General features: G+C 48.3%; 2 protein-coding genes across 2 annotated transcripts; one reads left to right on the forward strand and one right to left on the reverse strand.

The window, feature by feature from the left end:
• The first annotated feature begins 24 nt into the window (after positions 1-24).
• PSMC3 (proteasome 26S subunit, ATPase 3) lies at positions 25-7,908 on the forward strand. Its single transcript, XM_054161446.1, has 12 exons — positions 25-414; positions 593-673; positions 4,392-4,517; positions 5,189-5,293; positions 5,389-5,451; positions 5,880-6,017; positions 6,136-6,279; positions 6,480-6,628; positions 6,959-7,055; positions 7,202-7,347; positions 7,502-7,583; positions 7,700-7,908. The coding sequence occupies exons 1-12, from the start codon at positions 388-390 to the stop codon at positions 7,808-7,810; spliced, it is 1,269 nt and encodes a 422-aa protein (XP_054017421.1). The 5' UTR covers positions 25-387; the 3' UTR covers positions 7,811-7,908.
• An 831-nt stretch (positions 7,909-8,739) lies between these two features.
• On the reverse strand, positions 8,740-19,976 carry LOC104305580 (transmembrane protein 178B). The gene is made up of 4 exons (XM_009906443.2): positions 19,574-19,976; positions 13,190-13,303; positions 11,810-11,947; positions 8,740-10,509 (listed from the first exon to the last, which is right to left on the reverse strand). Exons 1-4 carry the CDS (start codon positions 19,953-19,955, stop codon positions 10,265-10,267), a joined length of 879 nt encoding a protein of 292 aa, XP_009904745.2. The 5' UTR covers positions 19,956-19,976; the 3' UTR covers positions 8,740-10,264.
• Between the last annotated feature and the right edge of the window lie 1,776 nt (positions 19,977-21,752).

The raw sequence follows: 21,752 nt of genomic DNA on the forward strand, positions 1-21,752 counted from the left end.
GGTTGACGGTAATAAAGGCTGTCGCCGGAAAAGCGCCCGCCTACTGCGCCACCGGCCCGCCGGGGCAGCACCACCCGGCCCCGCCTCTGCCCCGCTCCAAGATGGCGGCGGGGACATCACTCAGCGAATTTGGCGGGAGCACGTGACCTGTGCGGCTGTTGCCCTCAGGGCCCACGGCCTCAGATTCGCCAGGCTCTCGGGTCGCTCTCCGGGCGAGGGGCTGCGGCAGGCCGGGGGCACCGACCGCCGGGGAAATAGAGGAGGCATAGGGCCCACCCAGCCACCCGTCCCGCTGCCTCCCGCTCTGGTCCCGGGGCGAGGAGTGCGGAATCTGCCGCACGGAACCCGCCGCGACGTGCGCTGCTTGGGTGGCTGTTGGGGGTAAAGATGGCGTCGGTGTGGGATGAGTCTGAGGTGAGGGGCCGGGGCCGCCGCCCGTCGTGGGGGCAGCGGGGCTGGCGGTAGCGGGGCTGGGGCGGGGGACACCGAAGCCGGGGGCGGGGGACACCGAAGCCGGGTGCTGGGGACAGCGGGGCCGGAGCGAGGCGAAATCAGGCCGGGCCGATCATGACGCCGCCGTTGTACCCCTTAGGATGGCGTCGGCGAGGAGGTGCTGAAGATGTCCACGGAGGAGATCGTGCAGCGCACGCGTCTCCTCGACAGCGAGATCAAGGTACGGCCAAGGGCCGGGGAGCAGAGAAGGGCTGGGGAGCGGGGCCGGGCCAGGCCAGATCAGATCAGGCCTTTTGCCTACGGCGGGGCACCCCCTGTGGAACCATGCGGGGCTGGCTCTCGGGGTGGGGGTGAGTGGCTTAGAGCTATGGGGGCAGACAGGAGGGTACTGAGAACTTAAAGGTGTAGTTAACTCCATGAGGAAGGGTAGGTTGAGTCCTTGAAGGTAGGGAAGAGGTACTGAAAGAGCAAGCTGAGGGGATAGTTGTTCTCCAGAGCCCTGGATGCTTTAACTAAAGGTACGCAGATCCGTCCAGCTCTTACAGGTATGGGGAGGGTGAAGTCTGTTCCATGGCCTGGGTCAGGTAGGATCACTGGGTAATTAAGGTTGAAAGGGGCTTAAGAAGATTGCTAGTCCAATTTCTTGATCAAAGCAGAGTCAGCTATAACCAGGCTGCTCAGGGATTTTGCAGTTAGATCTTAAAAAGCCTCTAAAGACAGAGATTGTGCCACATCTCTGGCGCATCTGGTGCCATTCCGTGCTACCAATTGACTGTTCTTGCAAGGATAAAGATTTGCTTCACATACATCCTGACCCTCTCTTGTGTCAGTCTGTTGTCTGTTGTCTTATTTTCCCACTGTGCTGTTGTGAAGTTTCTAGTTTTCTTGATATTGTCCCTGATACCTTTTCTCAGCTGAACACGCCTACTTCCCTCAGTGACTTCTCACAGAGCCTGTGCTCCATCCCCCTGGCCATCTTGGTGGCCCTGTGTTCAACTCAGTCCACTTTATCAATGTCTTTGGTCTATAGTGGGACCCAAAATTGGACAGAATGCTCAAGATAGGCTCTAACAAGTATTGAGTAAATGGGGCTGATTACTTTTATCCATCTGCTGCTGGTTACACTTCTGTCAGTACAGCCTGGGTTGCTGTTTGCCACCCTTGCATGTTGCTGGCTCCTGTTCTGGAGAGTGCCAGGTCTGATTTCCTAATGTACTTTCTTATACCTTAAAGGCAACAAAGGTCAGTGTGTGTCCTGCTTGTAAATTGTAGCATACAGTAAGGAGTAAAAGCAGCCTTCTCTGTTTCACAGTGAGAGTAGCGCAGCTGGGCAGTGTGTTCATACTCTCCCTTCATGCAGTTTTCTTTGAATGTTTCCCAAATAATGGATTTTTCTAAAAATGGTGTTTTGGGGTTTTTTGCATTTTTGTGTAACAGATTCTTTATTGGTTCTTGTGAATAATTCACATCACAGTTTCAAACAGGTAGCTTTTTAGGGAAGAGTGGATGTTCCCTATTACACAGAACCATGTATGTAAATTCAGGTGTGACTAGTTGTCTTTGACACCATTTGCTGCTACAGTTGCTTCAGTGAGGATCACAAACTGTGTGCCTGACCAGGAATGGGAGGAGAATGTATGTGGGTGTCATCCAGACAGCACTGAGAAATACTTGTACTGACTGGGTGCCTTCATCTTGGGTATAAATGTACTTCCTGGTGGATTGCAAGTACAGAACTTCTTTTCTTGTAGCTGTTTTCCCTTAATAGGATTGTAGACTCATAGAATGGTTTGGGTTGGAAGGGACCTTTAAAGATCATCTAGTCCAACCCCCATGCAGTTAGTAGGGACATCTTGAACTAGATCATGTTTTTCAGAGCCCAGTCCAACCTCATCTGAAGTGTTTCTAGGGAAGGGGGCTTCTACCACCTCTCTGGGCAGCAGCCTGGGCCAGTGTCTCACCACCTTCCACATAAAAAATCTCTTCCTTCTTTCCAGTCTGAATCTCCCCTCTTCTAGTTTAAAGCCTTCACTCTCTGTCCTGTCATAACAGGCTCTGCTAAAAGTCTATCCCCAGCATTCTTATCATCCCCTTTAAGTACTGAAAGGCGATGAGGTGTCCCTACAGCCTTCTCCAGGATGAACCACCTTAGGTCTCAGCCTGGCCTCACAGCAGAAGTACTCCCAGCCTTGGATCCTTGTTGTGGCCAACTCAATCCTTCTTAGGCTGGGGGCCCCAAAGCTGGACCCAGTTCTCCCAGCGTGGTTTCATGCAAGTGGAGAACCCTTTCCCTCTATCTGCTCCTCACTACACACTCCTCACTGGGATGCAGCCCAGGAGTCAGTTGGCTTCTGGGCTACAGGTGCACATTGCTCATGTCCAGCTTTTCACCCACCAGCATCCCCAAGTCCTTCTCTGCAGGGCGGCTCTCCAGCCCTTCATTCCCAGCCTGTATTAATACTGAGGATTGCTCTGACCTAGGTCCAAGACCTTGCATGTGGTGTTGTTGAACCTAATGAGGTTCACCTGGGCCCACTTCTTCAGGTTGTCCAGATCCCTCAGGATGTATCTCATCCCTCAAGTGTGTCAACTGCACCTCTTAGCTTGGTGTCATCTGCAGACCTGGCAAGGGTGCACTTAATCCTGCTGTCAATGTCATTGATGAAGATATTAAACAGTATGGACTCCCAAGGGATGCCACTTGTCACCAGTCTCCATCTGGACATTGAACCATTGGCCACAGTAGTAGTAAAAGCCTCCAAAAAGTTAAAATCTGTATAAAGATGTGGGAATTTGAGCTCTCTGTCATGTTACTAAGGTATATTTGGTTTCTTTCTTTCTCTCCTATGGAAGTTTTCTATCTTACTGAAGCCCAAGCTTACGTTGATCTGAACTGTAAATTAGTGCTCATACATAAGAGGAAAGAGGTTCCACTAGGGTATGAAATGGCCTTGTCACTGTGGGGGTTGTTAGGCAGTGGGACAGATAGTTCCATTGTATCGTATCTGTCCTTGGAAGTTTTCAGGATTCAGTTGGGCAAAGCCCTAAGCAACTTAGAGCCCACAGCTGACCCTGCTTGGAGCAGGAGATGGAACCAGAAGGTGCCTCTTGGCCTGAATTGCCCTGTGAGTTCCATTGTTTTCCAGAGGACCTGGCTGGATTTGTGGGCAAAAAGTGCTGGATACTACTCTGTGTTTAATGTTCTACTTTTAAGGAGAACAGAAAGTATTTTTCCCCCCCAGAGGTAGTTGTTTTGCATGTGTTGTTTGTCTACAGAACAGCTTACCAACAATGACACTTCTCTTTGTTCCACTGGGAGCACTGGTGGCACATCTCTTTGCTGCTAGTCCCATTGTGCTCAGCAGACACGAGGCCCAGTTGGGCCACTCCCTGTTCATACCTTCAGTCACCTTATTTCTGAATCCAAATGCTTCCAGATTAGGGTTTTCTGGGTGTCTGTTCACGTGCTGTTGCATGTCATTACTTCGGTGTTCCACCATACAATTCTTCTTTAAGCCCAGCAAAACATAACTGACAGAGCTGGGTATGGGTGCATGTAGGTGGGCACCCGTGTGTGTCTGGCTGATTACTTGTGGAGATGTGTGTAGGGAGCTCAAAGCAGGGCTGCCTTATCTAGGTTATGGTCTTACCTATGTGGTAGTGTAGCCCTGTGAACTGAGGTCATCCAGTGACACCAGGAAAGAACTGCTTAGAGATATTGATTAGAGACCAGAACAGATTATATAGCTTTGAGTCCTAAACAATTTTGGCTAATTTTCTCTATTTCCCTCTTTTTGTTTTAGGTTTCCCTTTATACCCATTGTTTCCTCAGACTTAAGTTTTTGTTACTGTTTTCCTTTTGGAATGGATTATGAATCCTATCTGGCCTTAGTCTTCTAATGTTACTCCTCTCTCGCTTTGCTGCATACTGATTCCAGATCATGAAGAGTGAAGTACTAAGAGTGACCCATGAGCTTCAGGCCATGAAAGATAAGATCAAGGAGAACAGTGAGAAGATCAAAGTGAACAAAACCCTGCCCTACCTTGTCTCCAACGTTATTGAGGTGAGAGTGGTGCACATAATACCTTTTGAAGGGAGAAGAGTGATTTGAGATGTGGCCTGTTCTCAAACTGCTAATGCTTCTGGAGCCAGGGCTTTCAGGTCCTGTTGACTTTGTGACCTGGAAGTGTGCATCACTTGCCCACTTCTTGTCTGTGTCTTCTTTAGGCGCTGGCTCTGCTCACCTGTAGATAGCATAGCTGTTGGAGGATGACACAATCTCCATTAGCATAGGTTTGAGCAAGTGACATTTGGTACCTGCACTCTGACCCTTGTGACACAGCCAGTGGAAAGCAGTGGCTCTGTTACTGTTGTGTGATAGGCCCAGATACGCTGATAGCTTTCTGCTTTCGAAAAGGGGCTTGGTTTTGTGCTAGGGTTTTGAAACTTGAACCTAAGGCTTGATGTGAGCTGCTGTCATTGGAGGGAAAACTGGTGCCATTAGCTGCTGCTTTGTTCTGAACTGTGTGGTGTCTTATGTGTGCTGTTTTGGGTGGCTTCATGAAGCAAGGAAGAAATTTGGTTTTACAGGAGGGCTTTAATGCTTCCAGGACTCCACTACTGATGGCTGGTGGGAAGTTTTACTTCTACTGTGTGTAATTTAGAAGTGTTCACCCCAGAGTCATCCTACTAGCCTGCTTACATTGTCATGGAATCCCTCACTCTGGTTTTCAGCTCTTGGATGTTGATCCCAATGACCAGGAGGAGGATGGAGCAAACATTGACCTGGATTCCCAGAGAAAGGGCAAGTGTGCTGTGATCAAGACCTCTACACGCCAGGTGAGACTCGCGTTCCCAGGCAGGTGTGAGAAGTGCGGAAGGGGACCTTATCCTCAAATACCTGAGCTTTGCTCACTGTGGTTGCCTTCCTACAGACATATTTCCTCCCCGTTATTGGGTTGGTTGATGCTGAGAAGTTGAAGCCTGGAGACCTAGTGGTGAGTGACGCTGCTGAGATTGTTGGATATGACATTAGTCAGAAAATTGCTATGTCTTGTCCTTAGAAATGAGACAGATCTGTCCCAGTTTCTCCCAAGATCCTTTCTGTACTACAATTTTTATAAGCTATTATCATCTTTATAGTATAGAAAGGTACTATATTGTGGAGGGTATTTTTCATACTTAAAATCATGTGCTGAAAGTGCAGCTATCAGTATACGCTTCCCAAATCCAGACTTGTGTTGAAAGCAAACTGGATCCTATTTTGAAACATGCTGGCTTAGCTGTGGCGTTGTGCACTGTGCTGAGCTGAGGTGGGTTGATGAGTGCCAGTGTCAGGGTAGTCCTGTGTCCTCAAGGTCTAGTGAATCCTCTGCAACTGCATGTTCATTAATTGCTGTTAAAAGTAAAGGATTTATGTTTACAGGGAGTGAATAAAGACTCTTACCTGATCCTGGAGACTCTACCTACTGAGTATGATTCACGGGTGAAGGCCATGGAGGTGGATGAGAGACCTACAGAGCAGTACAGTGACATTGGGGGGCTGGATAAACAGATTCAAGAGGTAATACTTTAGTGGTATGGCAGAAGAGAGCACTCTCTGAACTTCAGCTCAGAGCAGGCAGCCTGGAGACCTGTGGCGGGGAATGGGTTTATGAATTGACATTTTCCCTTTGCTGTAGCTTGTGGAGGCCATTGTCCTGCCAATGAATCACAAGGAGAAGTTTGAGAACTTGGGTATACAGCCTCCCAAAGGAGTTCTTATGTATGGGCCTCCAGGAACGGGAAAGACGCTGTTAGCTCGAGCTTGTGCTGCCCAGACCAAGGTAAAAGGAACCTTTGAAAGCCTTTTGCTTCTGTAGGAACTGAAAAAGAATAGGAGCAGCTCCAAGAGGGGTTGCACAGACTAGTGTTAAAAAGGCTGGGATGTTTTTATCTGTCTGCTCAATTTAATTGAAGGCTTCTCTTGGTACTGGGAATGGACCCTGCTGAGAATTAAGGCATAGGATTCTCTTTCACTTCCCAGGCTACTTTCTTGAAGCTCGCAGGCCCACAGCTCGTGCAGATGTTTATTGGTGATGGAGCTAAGCTGGTACGCGACGCTTTTGCTCTAGCCAAGGAAAAGGCTCCTTCCATCATTTTTATTGATGAACTGGATGCCATCGGCACTAAAAGGTGAGGCATAGGCCCCACTGTAAAGCTCTTGGGAGCTGCCTGGCAGCTCTCTTGCTTGTGCACAAGAGGAAGGCCTGCCCTAAAGCACAACCTGTTCGGAAACAGAGCATACAGCCCATCACAGATGGCAGTTGCTTCAAGCTTTGGTCTCACAAGCGAGGGTCATGAGACTTTGGATCCTTCTGATGGTTTCCTGCTACATAAAACTGGCTGGAAGGCCTTGGCCCAGGAGTGTGAACTGCAGTCATTCTGTTGTCTTATGTGATTAAATCTATAGGGGACAGCATGGTCAGGTTCACACTGATGATTTTATCCTTGTTTCCTCTTCAGGTTTGACAGTGAGAAGGCTGGTGATCGCGAGGTGCAGAGAACCATGCTGGAGCTGCTTAATCAGTTAGATGGTTTCCAGCCCAACACACAAGTCAAGGTTGGGGTGTAGCACAGTGGTACTGAGGTCCCTAGGGTGCCCTATCAGGGCATGGAAAACATGTCCAGGGAAGAAGCCTGGTGGGCCCTTGGGAAGGAGAGGCCTGTTCTTAGGTGCCTCAGATTCATATCCCCACTTCTATTTAGGTGATTGCTGCAACCAACCGTGTGGATATCTTGGACCCAGCTTTGCTCCGCTCCGGACGATTAGATCGCAAGATAGAGTTCCCAATGCCTAATGAGGAGGCCAGAGCCAGAATTATGCAGATCCATTCCCGCAAAATGAATGTCAGGTATGGCAGAGGTGTGGCCTTCTGGGGTCATTGGTGATGGCACCTTGGGGCTGTGGAGTGGTAGCACTCTAGTGTGGAGGTTTTACAGAAGCTCCATACTCTGCCTTTCCTATTGGTGCATACTCTCAGACATTTTCTCACCTTCCTACCCCAGCCCTGATGTGAACTATGAGGAGCTGGCTCGCTGCACAGACGACTTCAACGGGGCACAGTGCAAGGCTGTGTGTGTCGAGGCGGTGAGTATCCTTGACAGTGGTCTGTGCTGTGGGATGTGTGAACACCAGCAGCGAGTCTTTGCTTTGAACTGATGTGGTGCTCACGTGCCCTCTTTAAATACCATCTCCTTGGGCAGGGGATGATCGCCCTCCGTCGTGGAGCTACAGAGCTCACCCATGAGGACTACATGGAAGGAATTCTGGAGGTTCAAGCCAAGAAAAAAGCCAATCTGCAGTACTACGCCTGACCTCTGCCTCGTCAAGGAGGTGGCTATGGCAGAGGACAGGACTGGACTGTGTGGCTTACTTTGCCTGGGAAAAATAAAGAATTTTTCTCCCTAACCCCAAATCTGTGATGTTTTGGAGCTGTTGCCCTTACTGGGTGGTTTACATCTGCAAAAGGCAAGCAAGAGCCGCCTCTTCACAGTGCCCATTGTGCTGCCTTTGGAGCTTCCTGCTAGGACTGGATTACATCCTGCTCTGTTACTGCTGGATGAGGAGCACCAGGCCATACTCTCTTAAGCATACTTTGAATTGGTGTGCTGCAGCCAGAGAGCACCCCTGCCAGTGAATAGGCTGTACAGTTTTGTTACAGGCTGAAATACTGGAACCAGCTCATTTTGTAGGGGAGAGGGGTGAGCATGATTCACGGAATGTTAGGGGTTAGAAAGGACCTCTGAAGATCGCGTCCAACCCCCCCTTCCAGAGCAAGATCATAAAATCTATCGCAGGTTGCACAGAAATGCATCCAGATGGGTCTTGAAAGTCTCCAGAGAAGGAGACTCCACAGCCTTTCTGGGGAGCCTGTTCCAGTGCTCTGTGACCCTCACAGTGAAGAAATTCCTCCTCAGGTTGCAGTAGAGCCTCCTGTGCTGTAGTTTATATCCATTGCCCAGGGTCCAACGGAGATGAGCCTGTCCCCTCCCCTTTGACCTCCAGCCCTGAGATACGTATAAACATTTATTAAATCCCCACTCAGTCTTCTCCAGACTACCAGACAAAAAAAAGCCCCAGCTCTCTCAGCCTCTCCTCCTAGGGCAGTGCCCCAGTCCCTTAATCATCCTCAAAGTCCTAAGTTGGACTGACTTGAGTTGATCCCAGGTGCCTCTTGAACTGGGGAGCCCAAAACTGGATGTAATATTCCAGGCGAGGTCTCACTGGGACCGAGGGGTAGGAGAACCTCCCTGAGTCTGCTGGACACACTCCTTTATGCACACCCATGTAAGGGAAGTTTAACTTTGTCATTTAAACTCATCTCTAGGAGGTTTGCCACCACTGCTGGCAGATGTGTGAGCTCCCTGGTCAGTCAGTCTGGTCATCAGAAAGAACTCAAGGTTCCACCCCACTGAGCAAGTCTTTCAGTGCTTTTAATGCCAGTTGCGAATTACAACTTCCATTTAAAAATTACACTTGTCATAAATACACTGACTTTAGCTTTAAGTATCTTACATGCCACTGTATTGTATTTTAAATACAATGTAAACATCTCCAAATGCTGGCCATCTCATCTGTACCTGTGCAGTTTTTGGACACTTGGGAGCAAGGCAGGGATGTGGGGCAAGAAAGAACAGATGAAAGAAAGAAAAATGCACCTCAGTGTACTTTGGCTGATGTTCCTGAGTTAGCCCTAGTACTCACACTGGTTCGAAGGTCCTTCCTGCTCCTTGTGAGGGAGCTTATTCTGGCAGAGTGCACATGTGCTTGGCATGCTCTGCTCAGGGGGCATCTGACATAAGAAAGGGTGAAGTGAGCAGAGACCAGGTGTTCCTGAGGAAAACAGACTGCGTTGTTTTGGATGTTAATGTTGGAGGGGGCTGTACATCTGCCGCTTCAGCAGTACTGATGTCTGAGTTGTGGGAGGATTGCTCATCTCCTTTCACAGAACGGGAGTGGTGCCCACAGGTGAGTTGGCCCTGGCAGCTCAAACTGCACCCTGGCCTCCAGTGGACCAGTTAGTTACAAGCTGCATGTGGCATACGTCTTCCTGGTAAGGGTATGTTGAGTAGCCAAATGGATAATATTACCTGTGTAAGAAGCTGAGGAAAACATCCCACTCCTAACACCAGTAAGTTTTCTTAGAGCCTTGCTGCTCAGTTACAGCCGTCTCCTTTTGGTAACAGCTTTAGTACTGAATAAATAGCTGATACCACAGCATTGGAATAGCACAATTTCTGATTTAAGTGAATTAATACTAGAAACGGGCTAATTCTTTGGCCTGAACCTTGGCTTAGATCAAGGTTCTTTTGGGAAACGATGGCCTGAGCCAACACTAGACACGTCTGTTGCAAAAGTGTTCAAGCCAACCTCACATAGCTCCTTGCCCTAATTTGGGTCTGAATTCCACAGACCTGCAGCAATAGAGTTGGCGCGTAAACATCCCTTACAACTGGACAATAACAGGACCATGGAGGTACAGTTCAAAAAAACAGCACAAAAAATGACACAGCCTTGGACTTAATCCCTTGTAAACAGAAGAAAATCAAATCAAAAGAACTGTCCCCCTTAAACCACCAATAATTCAAACCTGGAGTTACTTGCAATGTCTGTGTCCACGCCTGGAGGCTGTAGCAGCATCCCATGGGCTGGTGTTTCCACAGCAATGGCGCTGCTCTCTGCCGGCTGCCACGCAGCCTCTGCCTGCTGTTAACCCACCGCTCTGCCCAGGCTGCGCTTTCCAGAGTCTCTCCTTGCTCCCTCCAAGGTCACACGGCCCCATTCTCTTGTCTGGGTTTTTGTACAGACGCCCGAGAAGTGTTGAGGGACGGGGCCAGTGTGCAGAGGAACCCAGCCAGCAAGGTGAGGCCTAGGCCTCCCCAGGCACAGAACATGGACCAGCCATAGCCATGACTGATGTCCTCTGGCAGCCCATAGACATAGCGAGGATAGCGAGACAACTCAAAATTGATCCCAGCTACACATGTGCAGAGCGAGATGATGCAGCATGTACCTGCAGGAGAAAAGCAAGAGGGTTCTACATTGCCCTCAGGTTAATTAGGTTTTCCCCTAGGTAGTTTCCAAGTCATCAATTTTCAAAATTAATAATTACCTTTTTTTTGGTTTTAATTTGCTCTCTCTCCACTCCTACCAGTCACTCTTACAAGGCAGGGTTGGGGGAAAAAAAAGGCCAACTGTGTAGGAGTACAGGATACCTCACTTCACAAGTAGCCAATATTGTCTCAGCTCTATCTGATGCTATTTCAAACTCAGCAATATGTGCTGGAGTGCTCAAAAGGGGCCCAGTCTACCCGGTCCACTTAAAATGCTCTACTCAATGCTGTGCAATAATGACATGAAAATGTTCCCAATGGGAAGCAGCACGTGAGATGACCAAGGACAGCACAAGCCTAGCCTCCATCCTTTCTGTGTGGTGGTTTCCTGTCTAGTGCCACCAAAAAGCTCCTTGAGAAGGCTTGCTTATGGCAAGGGAAGATCCCCCCTGAAGTGGCACCAAACGAGTGGCACACTGATGTTTTTAATTGATGTAGATGCTGTTGCACCACCAAGGGTGGTGCTTGTAGCCATTGTAGATGCTGACACAGGACTTTCAGGGTAATGGTTCTGCCTTTTAAAGCAGAGCCACATTGTTCATACTTGCATGTTGCCTATTTTCTGCTTGCAATTTAGGAGTCTCCATCCTTGGCATATCTCTGTAGCTCACCCTTTTGGTGCATTTGCTGCTACTATGCCCCTTTCAAATAAAGACAAAACACTGTGCATTTCTGAGCTGAACAATCAAAGCTGAGAAAGACCTTTGGTCATGAAGAAAGTCTGCTCCTAGCCAAAAGGAACAGATGTAACAGATGCAAGCACTGAGTTCATGCTTTCACCACTGGGCCGACATTCCCCAGGCTTGGCTGGGTTTGGACTTTATGATTACCCAAAGATGTGAGCATCTCAGAGCAGCAGAAAGGTGCTCTACATTGATCTTACTTGCTAAAATTCCCTAGGGAAAACAGCTGAGCTGTCTGACAGGAGCCACAGGGACTATGCTCATTGTGCACATGGTCCCTGTGGCTATGCACCAGCTCTCCAGAGCAAAAGGCTCCTGTACATGTAGCAACATCTACTCACAAACACTCAAATATCCAGGCAAGCACAGGTCCTGCCCAGTGCTGGAAGTGGTGCTTTGTGCTATGCTGATGGTTTGCTGTGCTGAAGAACCACTCTTGTGTGTTTGCTGTGGGCTGGAGCACTTCCCAGCTAGCAATGCTGATTGTGACTTTTCAGTAAAAGTGAAAAGTTCTCACCTCCCATCAGAAAGAGCAGCCCGGCCACGTACTGCATGAGCTCCTGCTGTTTGCAGCAGCCCAGCACACCAATGATCCACCCAAACAGGATGATAGAGACTGCCATGCCAATGAAGCCAGCAGTCATCCTCCGCAGATCTGAGGAAAGAAAAGGAAAAGAAGCAAGAAAGACGACATGAAGATGGCAGCACCCAGCCTGGATAGCCAGGGGTGAGTCCAAACAGATTTAGATTTACTAGTTCTAAAGCTTATTCTTCACCCATGGACCCCCTCCTCCTGTACATTCCTTGAGATAGATGGTTTGCCCATCACACTGAAACAAAGGGGATCCAGGCAACTTGACTTCCTTCTGTTGAGCAGAACTAGAGTGTATTTCTGTCCCCTTCAAGAGAAATACTGGCCAAATGCTCCCCAACATGAGACAGAAGGGGTGCAGTAGGAATTCAGCAACAATTTGTATACAGTGTGCTTTTTTGTGTTCTTTGGGATAGAATTGGTTGGGTGAGTGTCTCCTGAAAACAAGTGAGAGGGGACACTGAAGCAAAGGATTAGTACACAGAAGCAGAAAGTTGAGAAGAATAGTGGGAGCAAAGAACCAGACAGCAGATCAATACAATATGATGGGAACAACTCCAGTAACAAGCTCTGAAACAAAACTTGGGCACCAGTGATATCAACAGCACTTTGTCATCCACAATAAAAGTGCTGTTCTTGTCTCCTCCTAGTCTCTAGGAGGGTTCTGAGGCTCACATGACAGGGGCTAGGCAGAATGATGTGAGGCAACAGAACCAGAAAACAAAGACAGAGAGAAGTAGGAACAGGAAAAAATGATTAAATCATTCTCAGTGACTGGTTATGGGTCAGTCATTTCTGTGGGAAGGACTTGGGCATGAGGCAGCTAGTGGGCCAGGAGCTGGTAACAGGAAGGACTTGGGCATGAGGCAGCTAGTGGGCCAGGAGCTGGTAACAGGAGGTTGGAAAGACCAACTGTGATATTCTTTAAAAGAACTGGTTGCCAGGGAGCTGCACCAGGTCACTGGTGTGCACACAGGAAAATGCAAGATCTCTACCAACTATGCAGTGATGCAGCACCTTTGCTGTAAGTCAGCTAGGAATTGTCTGTCCCTGGGTCCAGAAAATGACTACACCTTGCACCACTGCACACATGCCTGTACTCATGAATTCCCCACTTAAGCACTTCCAAACCACAAGTCCCCTTCCAATTATACTGTCAGCTGCTTGTCCTTCCTCACCAGCAAGGCATAAATACATATTTGTGCCCAGAGCCTGATGGCAGCCAGCTGATTTGCAAGCCCTCTCTTGGCCACCACACTAAGGCACTCAGTACTACAGCCTTGCACACTGTCTAGGGCTACTTACGGAGAGCATGCCACTCATCCTGCCGGATGGTGTTTGTGATGTTGATAGGTAAGTTGCGAGGCAGTGAGCTGGAGGTGTAGTGGTACTTCACAGCTGTGCAGCGCTGAATAATTCCTGCAAAAGAGACATCTGTGTGAAATGGCATGAAACCCTGCCTCCACTCACCCAGCACAGCTCACACAGGGGAAGTCTTAGCTCAATAACAAAGCAAATGTGACCAAAAAGCAAGCTTTGGCAATTAGGAGAGCAGGGAGCCTTACTACAAAGAAATACCAGCAAAGAGGGAGCAAGGTGCTGACCTAGGCAGAATCCAAGAAAGAACAGCAGAAGATAAACAGCAACATCAGTCACCAAAACCAGCTCCAGACACTTCCTAGAAGAACTGGGACAATCTCTTTGAGATGGCTAAGGAGACAAGAGCACGTCTGAATACCAGTGGGACTGTTCTGTCTCTAAGAAGCTGAATTACTTTGAAAATTCTGCATGACTGCTGAGCAGGGAACTGCATGGGAGAAAAGGCTGAACGCACTTCAACAGTCATTGGCACTCACTTTCCTTTCAACAAACCACAGTACTCAAACAGGCTTGTTTCCACTGTAGCTAAGATGCCAGCGTGAACCTACACACGCGCTCTTCTTTAAAGAGGACTTTCCGTTTAGAAAACAACCAGTAACAGAAGAATACTAAGGGGTAGATGGAGAGGAAGGTGCATTGCCCCCCCAGTCATAAGTAAAACTGAGGCTGAGGAAGCAAATAAATGTGGGTGATGAGGTGGAAGGGAACAGCCAGAAAGGTAAGAGACAAATAGTACAAAAAGTTCATCTTAAAACAATAGCCACAGGGTAATTACCGCTTATTCGAATGCTAGGGCAGAAAAAACACTCACAATCAGTTGGCCAGTCAGCTAATTAAGCTGGTGAACAATCCCTAGGCAGGGAGTTGCAGAGTCAGTGATCAGCTTTGCAACAGACACTAGAAAACCTGGGAGAAGAAATGGGCTTTGCATGGCTCCTGCAGCAATGGGAAGCATGATGTTGTTCACAGGGACTCTACTGAGCTGGGTCTGCAAAGAGTAAGACTGTGCCTTACTAGATCACAAGAGGCCTAGCCAGTTCCAGCCACCAGGCCACATTAACGGTGACATTTATCACTGAGTGGAACAAGCAGGCATGTAAAGAACATGTCCCAAAAGGGGAAAACTCAGAGTTCCAAAAGCCTCTGAGCAGCAACGTATTTCAAGTGGGCCCACAGGCATTGGCAGGAATACCCCAGGCAGCTGCCCTTCGCTGCCTCCTGCAGAGGCTCCCTCTTGCCCTTACCTCAGAACAGGGCTGCCTGAGCAAAGGGATCAGTGAGACATGCCTGGAACAGAAGATGCCAGTTCATTTGCAAAAGCTCTGCAAAGAACTCCTTTAAGAACTTAGGCCATAGACCATCGGGTATCTAACTAAAATTCACCTCTGACTGTTGACTGAATTCAGTCTCAATACTGACAGGATCTACAGGTGTTGCAGAGAAATATGCCTGTGGTATAAACTAATGACATCAGATTTTAGATTACAATGGACTGGACTCATTAAAAGTAAGTTCTATGTGCTTGCATATTCTGATTATAAGCATACTCTATATGAAGCAGTTTTTTTGTTTGAAAGCAAGGATTACTGCTCTTACAGTTCATTAAAGAAACATCAAAGACTAGAGATGTACATCCCTTATGACTGAAGCTATGGACTCCTCAGCTAAGATGTCACCCAGAAGATCTTTGCTCTGTGTTATTAGAAGAGTTTACATGTAGACTAAAAGTGAAGCCTATCCACCACCTTCTTATACAAATCTGGTTCCTTAGAAGTTTTCAAATATCAATTCATTCTGTCTGGTTTAAAAACTCCTAATCCTTTCTTCCCCAGAATTCAAACTGCTAATTTTATGTAGGTAGCACATAAAATTCTATTAAAACAGTGAACTTGCAAAATGAAGAGCTAAGGGATTAGCTAATTTTAGGGTTTACACTCAGTACTGACCCACCATGGGCACGGTGATAGCCTTTGAGAATCCCATTACAAGCCATTTTTTCAGTAATGCCCATTTCTCTGAGAGCACAGCTGGACCTGTGCTGGTATAAGCCACCAAAGGCACAAGGGAGACCACGCTCTGAGGGTCTTCTAGAAAAGCTGAAACAGGTAAGCAACAGTCAGGTGATCAGGGAAGCAGAGAGGATGATTTCTCACCTGAATACCCACTTTCTCCTAGAAAATTATACTCAGTAGCCAGATTTTGCATCTGCAGTCAGTAGTTTATGTTCCCCATTTTCTGAGTGAAGTCAGAGATGATATATGCTAATACAGACAGGTACTCCCTGGGACTGCATTTAAGAGTGATAGAACACTTTGTTCCTCAAGTACTCCAGAATAAAACAAAAACAACAAAAAGCCAATCAAACAACAACAACAAAAAGGCAGGTGGGCAGTCTCAAAGCTATGGTGAAGCCAAAGGTATTCCAAAGGTGCTTCAGTAAGTGCTTTGTCCTAAGCCCTTACATACCTTAAATCACAGTCTGCTTTGCATTTCCAAAACTAGCAAAGTGATTGAGTTTATTAAACATGCCACTAGAACAGATGCTCCACAGACCTCAGTTATTCCTGTAACTCTTCTAATTCATCACTAGCTGGAAAGTACAGGGAGTACAGACACCAGGCCTAAGAAGTTTTCTCTCAAGGACCTCATTACTGCCACAAACCGTTGTGTTCCTCTGCTTCAGTATCTGGTGATTCTCCCCATTTTCTTAGCTACATCACAGGACTAAGAAGTAATTTCTGCCCAGTGTTCACACCAGTCCCACCCCAGAGTCTTTGCAGTCTTGAAAAGCAGTAAATTCCTCAGTTTATGAACAGTGACAAAACTTTGTATTTTAATCCCTTCAATTTACTGGTGTTAAAATGCAAGTTGTTCAAATAAACCCACCAAGCTATCCAAAGCAGCCTATCAGAATGGTTCTTTCTTAATTAAACATCTTCTATTGCCACAGCTTTGCAATAACACTTTTTGTCATATTAATAGGGAAGGCGACTGAAGAGTATCAATCCCTGGAGGACCTCACTGCCTATGGTTGTTGTGCCAGCATTAGCTATGAAGTGTGCAGTTACCACAGGGCAGGCTCTATGAGACAATGTACAGCGCTCAAGTCCTTACACTCAGAGTCCCTCCTTGAGCAGACACAGATCCTGTTTCCCCATCAAGCATTTCAGTTCTTCAGCTGCTATCTTTTACTGACTGCTAATCTCCATTTTCCCCATGTGGTTTGTACAGTTTCTTCTTTTGCCTTCTTAGGTGCATCCTATCAGTATCACACTCAGTCCTCAAGAGCAGGAGAAGGAAGAGGAGATGGCTGAGGAGGTGCCCTAGCAGAAGGCTTCCCTCTCCACAGCAAACTTCCCCCTCTATACTGAGTGTGATACTGATAGGATACACCTGTAGCCAACTCGTCAGCTGTGCTGCCTGACTCAAAACTGCTAATAGCCTGCAGCCCATGGGTGGCCTGGGATTCTCTCCCAGCAAACCCAGAACAATTACATTTTTTTATTCCTCCCTCCCCCCCCCACTTTAAATATGTAAATAGATTTTACTTATATATATGTATATACACACATACATATATTGAATATATAAATGTATGTGTGTACCATAGTATCATAGTATCAGTCAGGGTTGGAAGGGACCACAAGGATCATCTAGTTCCAACCCCCCTGCCATGGGCAGGGACACCCCATACTAGATCAGGCTGGCCAGAGCCTCATCCAGCCTGGGCTTAAACACCTCCAGGGATGGCGCCCCAACCACCTCCCTGGACAACCCATTCCAGGGCTTCACCACTCTCATGGGGAAGAACTTCCTCCTCACCTCCAGCCTGAATCTCCCCACCTCCAGCTTCATTCCATTCCCCCTAGTCCTATCACTACCTGAGATCCTGAGAAGTCCCTCCCCAGCCTTCTTGTAGGCCCCCTTCAGATACTGGAAGGCCCACAATGAGGTCTCCTGGGAGCCTTCTCTTCTCCAGACTGAACAGCCCCAATTCCTTCAGTCTGTTCTCACAGGAGAGGTACTCCAGTCCTCTGATCATCCTCATGGCCCTTCTCTGGACATGCTCCAGCACGTCCATATCCCTCTTGTAATAGGGGCTCCAGAACTGGAGGCAGTACTCCAGGTGGGGTCTTCCCAGAGCTGAGTAGAGGGGGAGAATCATCTCCCTTGACCTGCTGGCCACACTTCTCTTGATGCAAACCTGCATCATCAGCTGAAATACTCAAGTATGGAACTTTTCACACAACTTATTTATATTAATAGAAGAATTGTCTAAATAATAAAATTCAGAATTATCTAAATGAAGGTACTTATTTGATGTAGTAACTTATTCAGAATTCAAGAGAAAGGGAAAAAAACTTATTCCAGAGGTACTAGAAAAATGGACAGTATAAAACAAAACCAAAATTACTACAAGACCATCACAAAAGAAGATAAAATTTACTCCTCTGTCACTAAAAGCCTATAAAAATATCTAGTTTGAGGAATATTAAGAACAGATGAAGGCATTGCATATGACCAAAGAGCTAGCTGGAAACTTGCAAACTGAGGAGAAAGTAGGACTTCCAGAAGAGCATGGTAGTGATCTTCGGCTCACACCAGGGAAAAGCCCTCATTTTTAATTTTTTTGAAGCCCCAGATCTAGTATTGTGTTTGAGAGAACTGCTCAGCCACGGTCACACCTGACCGTCAGCCAGGAAAGGCTCCTTAATCACATATGCCAGAGGAGAGAGGCAGCAGGAACAAGGAAAGGCTGCTAGTAAAGCAGGTCAGGGGGAGAATGGAGTCAGATCTATTTAAACATCTGGCTCCACAAAACCTATTATTTATATTTATTCCCTCTATAAGATAAAGCATAAATCTTTACAGTAGCAACTGCAGATCAAACAGGCAAAGAATATGATGGATGGAAGCCAGGCTTGCAGGGAAAGGCAAGGTCTTTTATTGTAACAGCTGAAGAGTAGAAGAAAGCCTTCTAGATTTAGAGTCCATCTATTTTTCCACAGCAGACCCTGAGGAAGATCACTCACTACCCTGTAATGCCCTCGTGCATGCACAACACAGACTCCAGACTCTCTGTCAGACTGAACACCTCAGAAACAAACTATTGAGGACCAAGCTACTATTCTCCCTTCTCCCAACCCTTGCTAATCTCAATGGTAGCTGAAAGCATTTTGCTTGATGTGAGACAAAAAAACCCAAGCAGATATATAGTTTACATGACAAGCACAATTAATAGAAATAAATTAATGAGCTGCCTTTTAGTGAAATGAGATCAACATAGAAATAAAAAAAATAAAATGCATAAAATGGATCCTAGGAGATTAAATAAAGAAGCTAATCACACAGCACTAGAGTTTCTAAAAGTAGGAGTCACTGCTGTGCATTGGCAAGAATGGACAAAGATGAGCTGAGCTTCACAGTGCCAGTCTATCCATTCTCTGCTGTGCAGGACTGGCGTCACAGTTGGAAGCCACGCTGAGGAGCTGTTCCCACTTTCTTAAGATAGCATTTCCATTTTGTGCTTCAGTGGAAGCACTTCTCCCAACTCCTACTCTCCTTGTGCTAATATGTACCTGCTGGAACAATAAGTCCTGTTATTTATTATTAACCACAAATGCCACTTCTTATCCTGAGCTTATTTTATCTACCATTTATTTTGACTTACTGGGTCAGGCTGCTACATTATTTGTGTCACCTAGTCCGGGAATTTTATTCCTATTTCATGAACTGCTTGGGTTTGTACTGTTCACTACAATAGCAGGTCTATAGCTTCCTCTCTTGTCATTCCCGAAGCCCTGAGTGACATCTGCCACCAAGAAGGCCTGGCAATTCACTGCAGCAAATACTCCCCTGTGCCACAACAACAGGTCTTTTCCCCCTTGTTGCAAATCTCACACCACTATAAACAACACCGTACGTTTCTCAGTGCTCAGTAACACGAAGGCGTCAGGCTTAAAAGAATGCCCACTGACACCTTGCTCGAGTGGCGGGCCCTGCAGCGGGCCATCAAAGCATCTCTCCGCAGACGCGGTCCCACCCAGCACTGCAGTGTTTTAGGCAGACCGAGGGGCGCGCAGGATGGGGTCAGGGCCGCGTTCGCCGCTCCTCTCCTGCCAGGGACCCCACGGATGCCGTGCGGGACTGCACCCGCGCCCTCCCCACCGGCCTCCCACCTCATGCCGCCGCCCCGCCCGCAGACCGGAGGCCCTGTCGGCACTGCGCTCAGCACCGCGGACAGCGGCGAGTCCTACCGCCTCCGTAGGGCCGGGACTGGGCTCACTCCCACCACCGCCGCCGCCTTACCTTTCCGGATGAGCTCTTCGCTGTCCGGCTCGTAGCCCGCGCGGTGGCAGCGCCTCCAGAGCCCCGAAACGGTGGAGTTGAAGCGGCGGCCGCAGTGCGAGTCCAGAGCAGCGGCGGCGGCGGCAGCCGGGGCAGGGGCCGGGGGCCGTCCAGGCAGTAGGGCCCGCGGGGGCCGGGCGCGGAGCGGCAGGTGAGAGCTGGGCGCCGACATAGAGCCCGGCGGGTCGCTGCGTTTGTGGCCGAAGCCGCGGCAGCGTTCGCGGTGCCGCCGCGCGTCCGTCTCGTACCAGGAGTCAGTGCCGATGGCCACGGCCAAGAGGGCGAGGGCGGCGGCAGCCAGGAGAAGCCCGGAGCCGCTCAGCGCCTGAGCCGCAGCCGCCATCTTACCGCGCCGGGGGCGGCAGGGGCGGGCTCTTCCCCTGCAGCCCGGCTGGGGGCCTACGCCCGCCCCGCCGCGCCGCCCCCGGAAGAGAAACGGGGGCTGGGGACCGAATTCGACCCGCACCGGTGCAGCCTTCAGGGTACCCTAGATCCAATCTCGAGGGTGCCACTCGCCGCCTCCCCCGGCGCCCGGGCTCGGCCTGGCTACCCCGGATACCTGCTGCCGGGCACCAGCCCCCTCACGGGCCGCGCGCAGGGTAACGGCCGCGCTAACGGCCACCAACGGCTCAGCCGCGCGCCGGGCAGGAGCCCGCCTCTAGCCCCGAGGCGCAGCGAGGTGCCCGAGGGAAGGGGTGAACAGGGTCCCCTTCTGCTTCCCACGGCCCCTCCAGCGCTGGGGCTGGCCCGACCGCAGGGCAGAAGAAATTCGTCCTGCTAACGTCGAGATGCCGCAAGATCAAGCAGGTTTTATGAAATGCAAACACCACTACCAGCAGCGTTTGTTAGCATTTTGATTACGGTTTCTCCTCAACCCTTCATTATCAGATAACGGAAAGTAGGGCCTGAAGAGCCAAAAAATGTCAATCTATCTTATGCATTGTGATGCTGGCTAAATCCAGGCCATTAGTTAAATGCAACATTTCCAAGAGCAGAAAATCCCTTTTGATCCTGCTTGTGCTACGGGACTTGTTCCTCCAGCTGCAGCACTACCCCTCTCCAAAGCCAGTTGTTACGGCATTGTCCTTTCAGTTATGACCTTCAGATAAAGTGATACAGCAAGTCTAAATTCCAAATTTAATGTTTAGTTTTAAAATCCTTAGTTTTGTTTGTCTAAAGTACTTAGTATTTTTTTTCTCAGGGCAAACTACTCAACTGCAGGAGATTCAGATCCTCCTTCCCTCCCTCTGCCGCCTTGTCACTTCTTCATCCTTTGGCCACACCAAGCACAAGCTAAATCCCCTCCCCAGCACTTTGCCTGGTGGAAATGTACAGCAGCCACAGATAAAGCTTGTTTTAACCACATTTCGGCATGATCCTCTTCAACACTTCACACTGGACAGATGGGATTACCATCCATGCAGCTGCACATTAGTGCCTTCAAGGCAGACAAATTGAAAGGGCTGCTGTCAAAGTAATTTTCTTACACATACCAGCTAAATTAAGTCTTCCACATCAAGAACGAAAAATTATTTTCAAATACAACCACTGCTCTAGATAACAAGGACAAATCCTTCAATTTTAACAGTTCTTTCCTGTAAAGACCCAAATAATCAGGTTTCCTGAATCTGCAATAATTGTCACCCTATTCTCTATACCAGTTCTTCAGGCTATAATTTCAGATGACAGGAGCTTCGGCAAGACCATCCCCTTGCAAAGTTTTCATGTCTGAGACTCTTTACAATTGGTCTTCCCTAAGCTACTGCAATTGTGTTAGAGCCACTCCTTGGGGAGCTGCAAACAAAGCAGCTGATTAGTTAGTTATTTCTTTTATTATTTCTGTGAAGGAAAAAAGGGAGAGGGGAGGGAGGCTCACAGCACAGCCCCACAGGCAGGGGTACCAGCACAGCCTGAGAGTACACCATGATGAAGCCAGATTCCAAAATATAGATTGCTGGCAATGGCCCCAGGCCATGAAATCATGTTCTTGATCACCTACTCACTTAAATCTTCTTCCAGCTCATAGGTTATGGCTTTCCTCCTTCTTAAAGATTACTTCTGGTAAGAACCAAGACCTGTGTACCACCATTCCATATTTATAGGCTGAAAATCTTTTAAGTTAAGAGTACGACAAGACAGG

Source organism: Dryobates pubescens, chromosome 5 (genome assembly GCF_014839835.1).
Source record: "Dryobates pubescens isolate bDryPub1 chromosome 5, bDryPub1.pri, whole genome shotgun sequence".
Classification (NCBI taxonomy): Eukaryota; Metazoa; Chordata; class Aves; order Piciformes; family Picidae; genus Dryobates; species Dryobates pubescens.

Excerpts from the sequence above, each read along its gene's own strand:
- PSMC3 (XM_054161446.1), top strand. The coding sequence starts at position 388 with ATGGCGTCGGTGTGGGATGAGTCTGAG. Across the intron at positions 6,018-6,135 it reads TGGATAAACAGATTCAAGAG|CTTGTGGAGGCCATTGTCCT; the intron begins GTAATACTTTAG and ends CCTTTGCTGTAG. Across the intron at positions 6,280-6,479 it reads CTTGTGCTGCCCAGACCAAG|GCTACTTTCTTGAAGCTCGC; the intron begins GTAAAAGGAACC and ends TTCACTTCCCAG.
- LOC104305580 (XM_009906443.2), bottom strand. The coding sequence starts at position 19,955 with ATGGCGGCTGCGGCTCAGGCGCTGAGCGGCTCCGGGCTTCTCCTGGCT. Across the intron at positions 13,304-19,573 it reads CGAAGAGCTCATCCGGAAAG|GAATTATTCAGCGCTGCACA; the intron begins GTAAGGCGGCGG and ends TCTCTTTTGCAG. Across the intron at positions 11,948-13,189 it reads GGATGAGTGGCATGCTCTCC|ATCTGCGGAGGATGACTGCT; the intron begins GTAAGTAGCCCT and ends TTCTTTCCTCAG.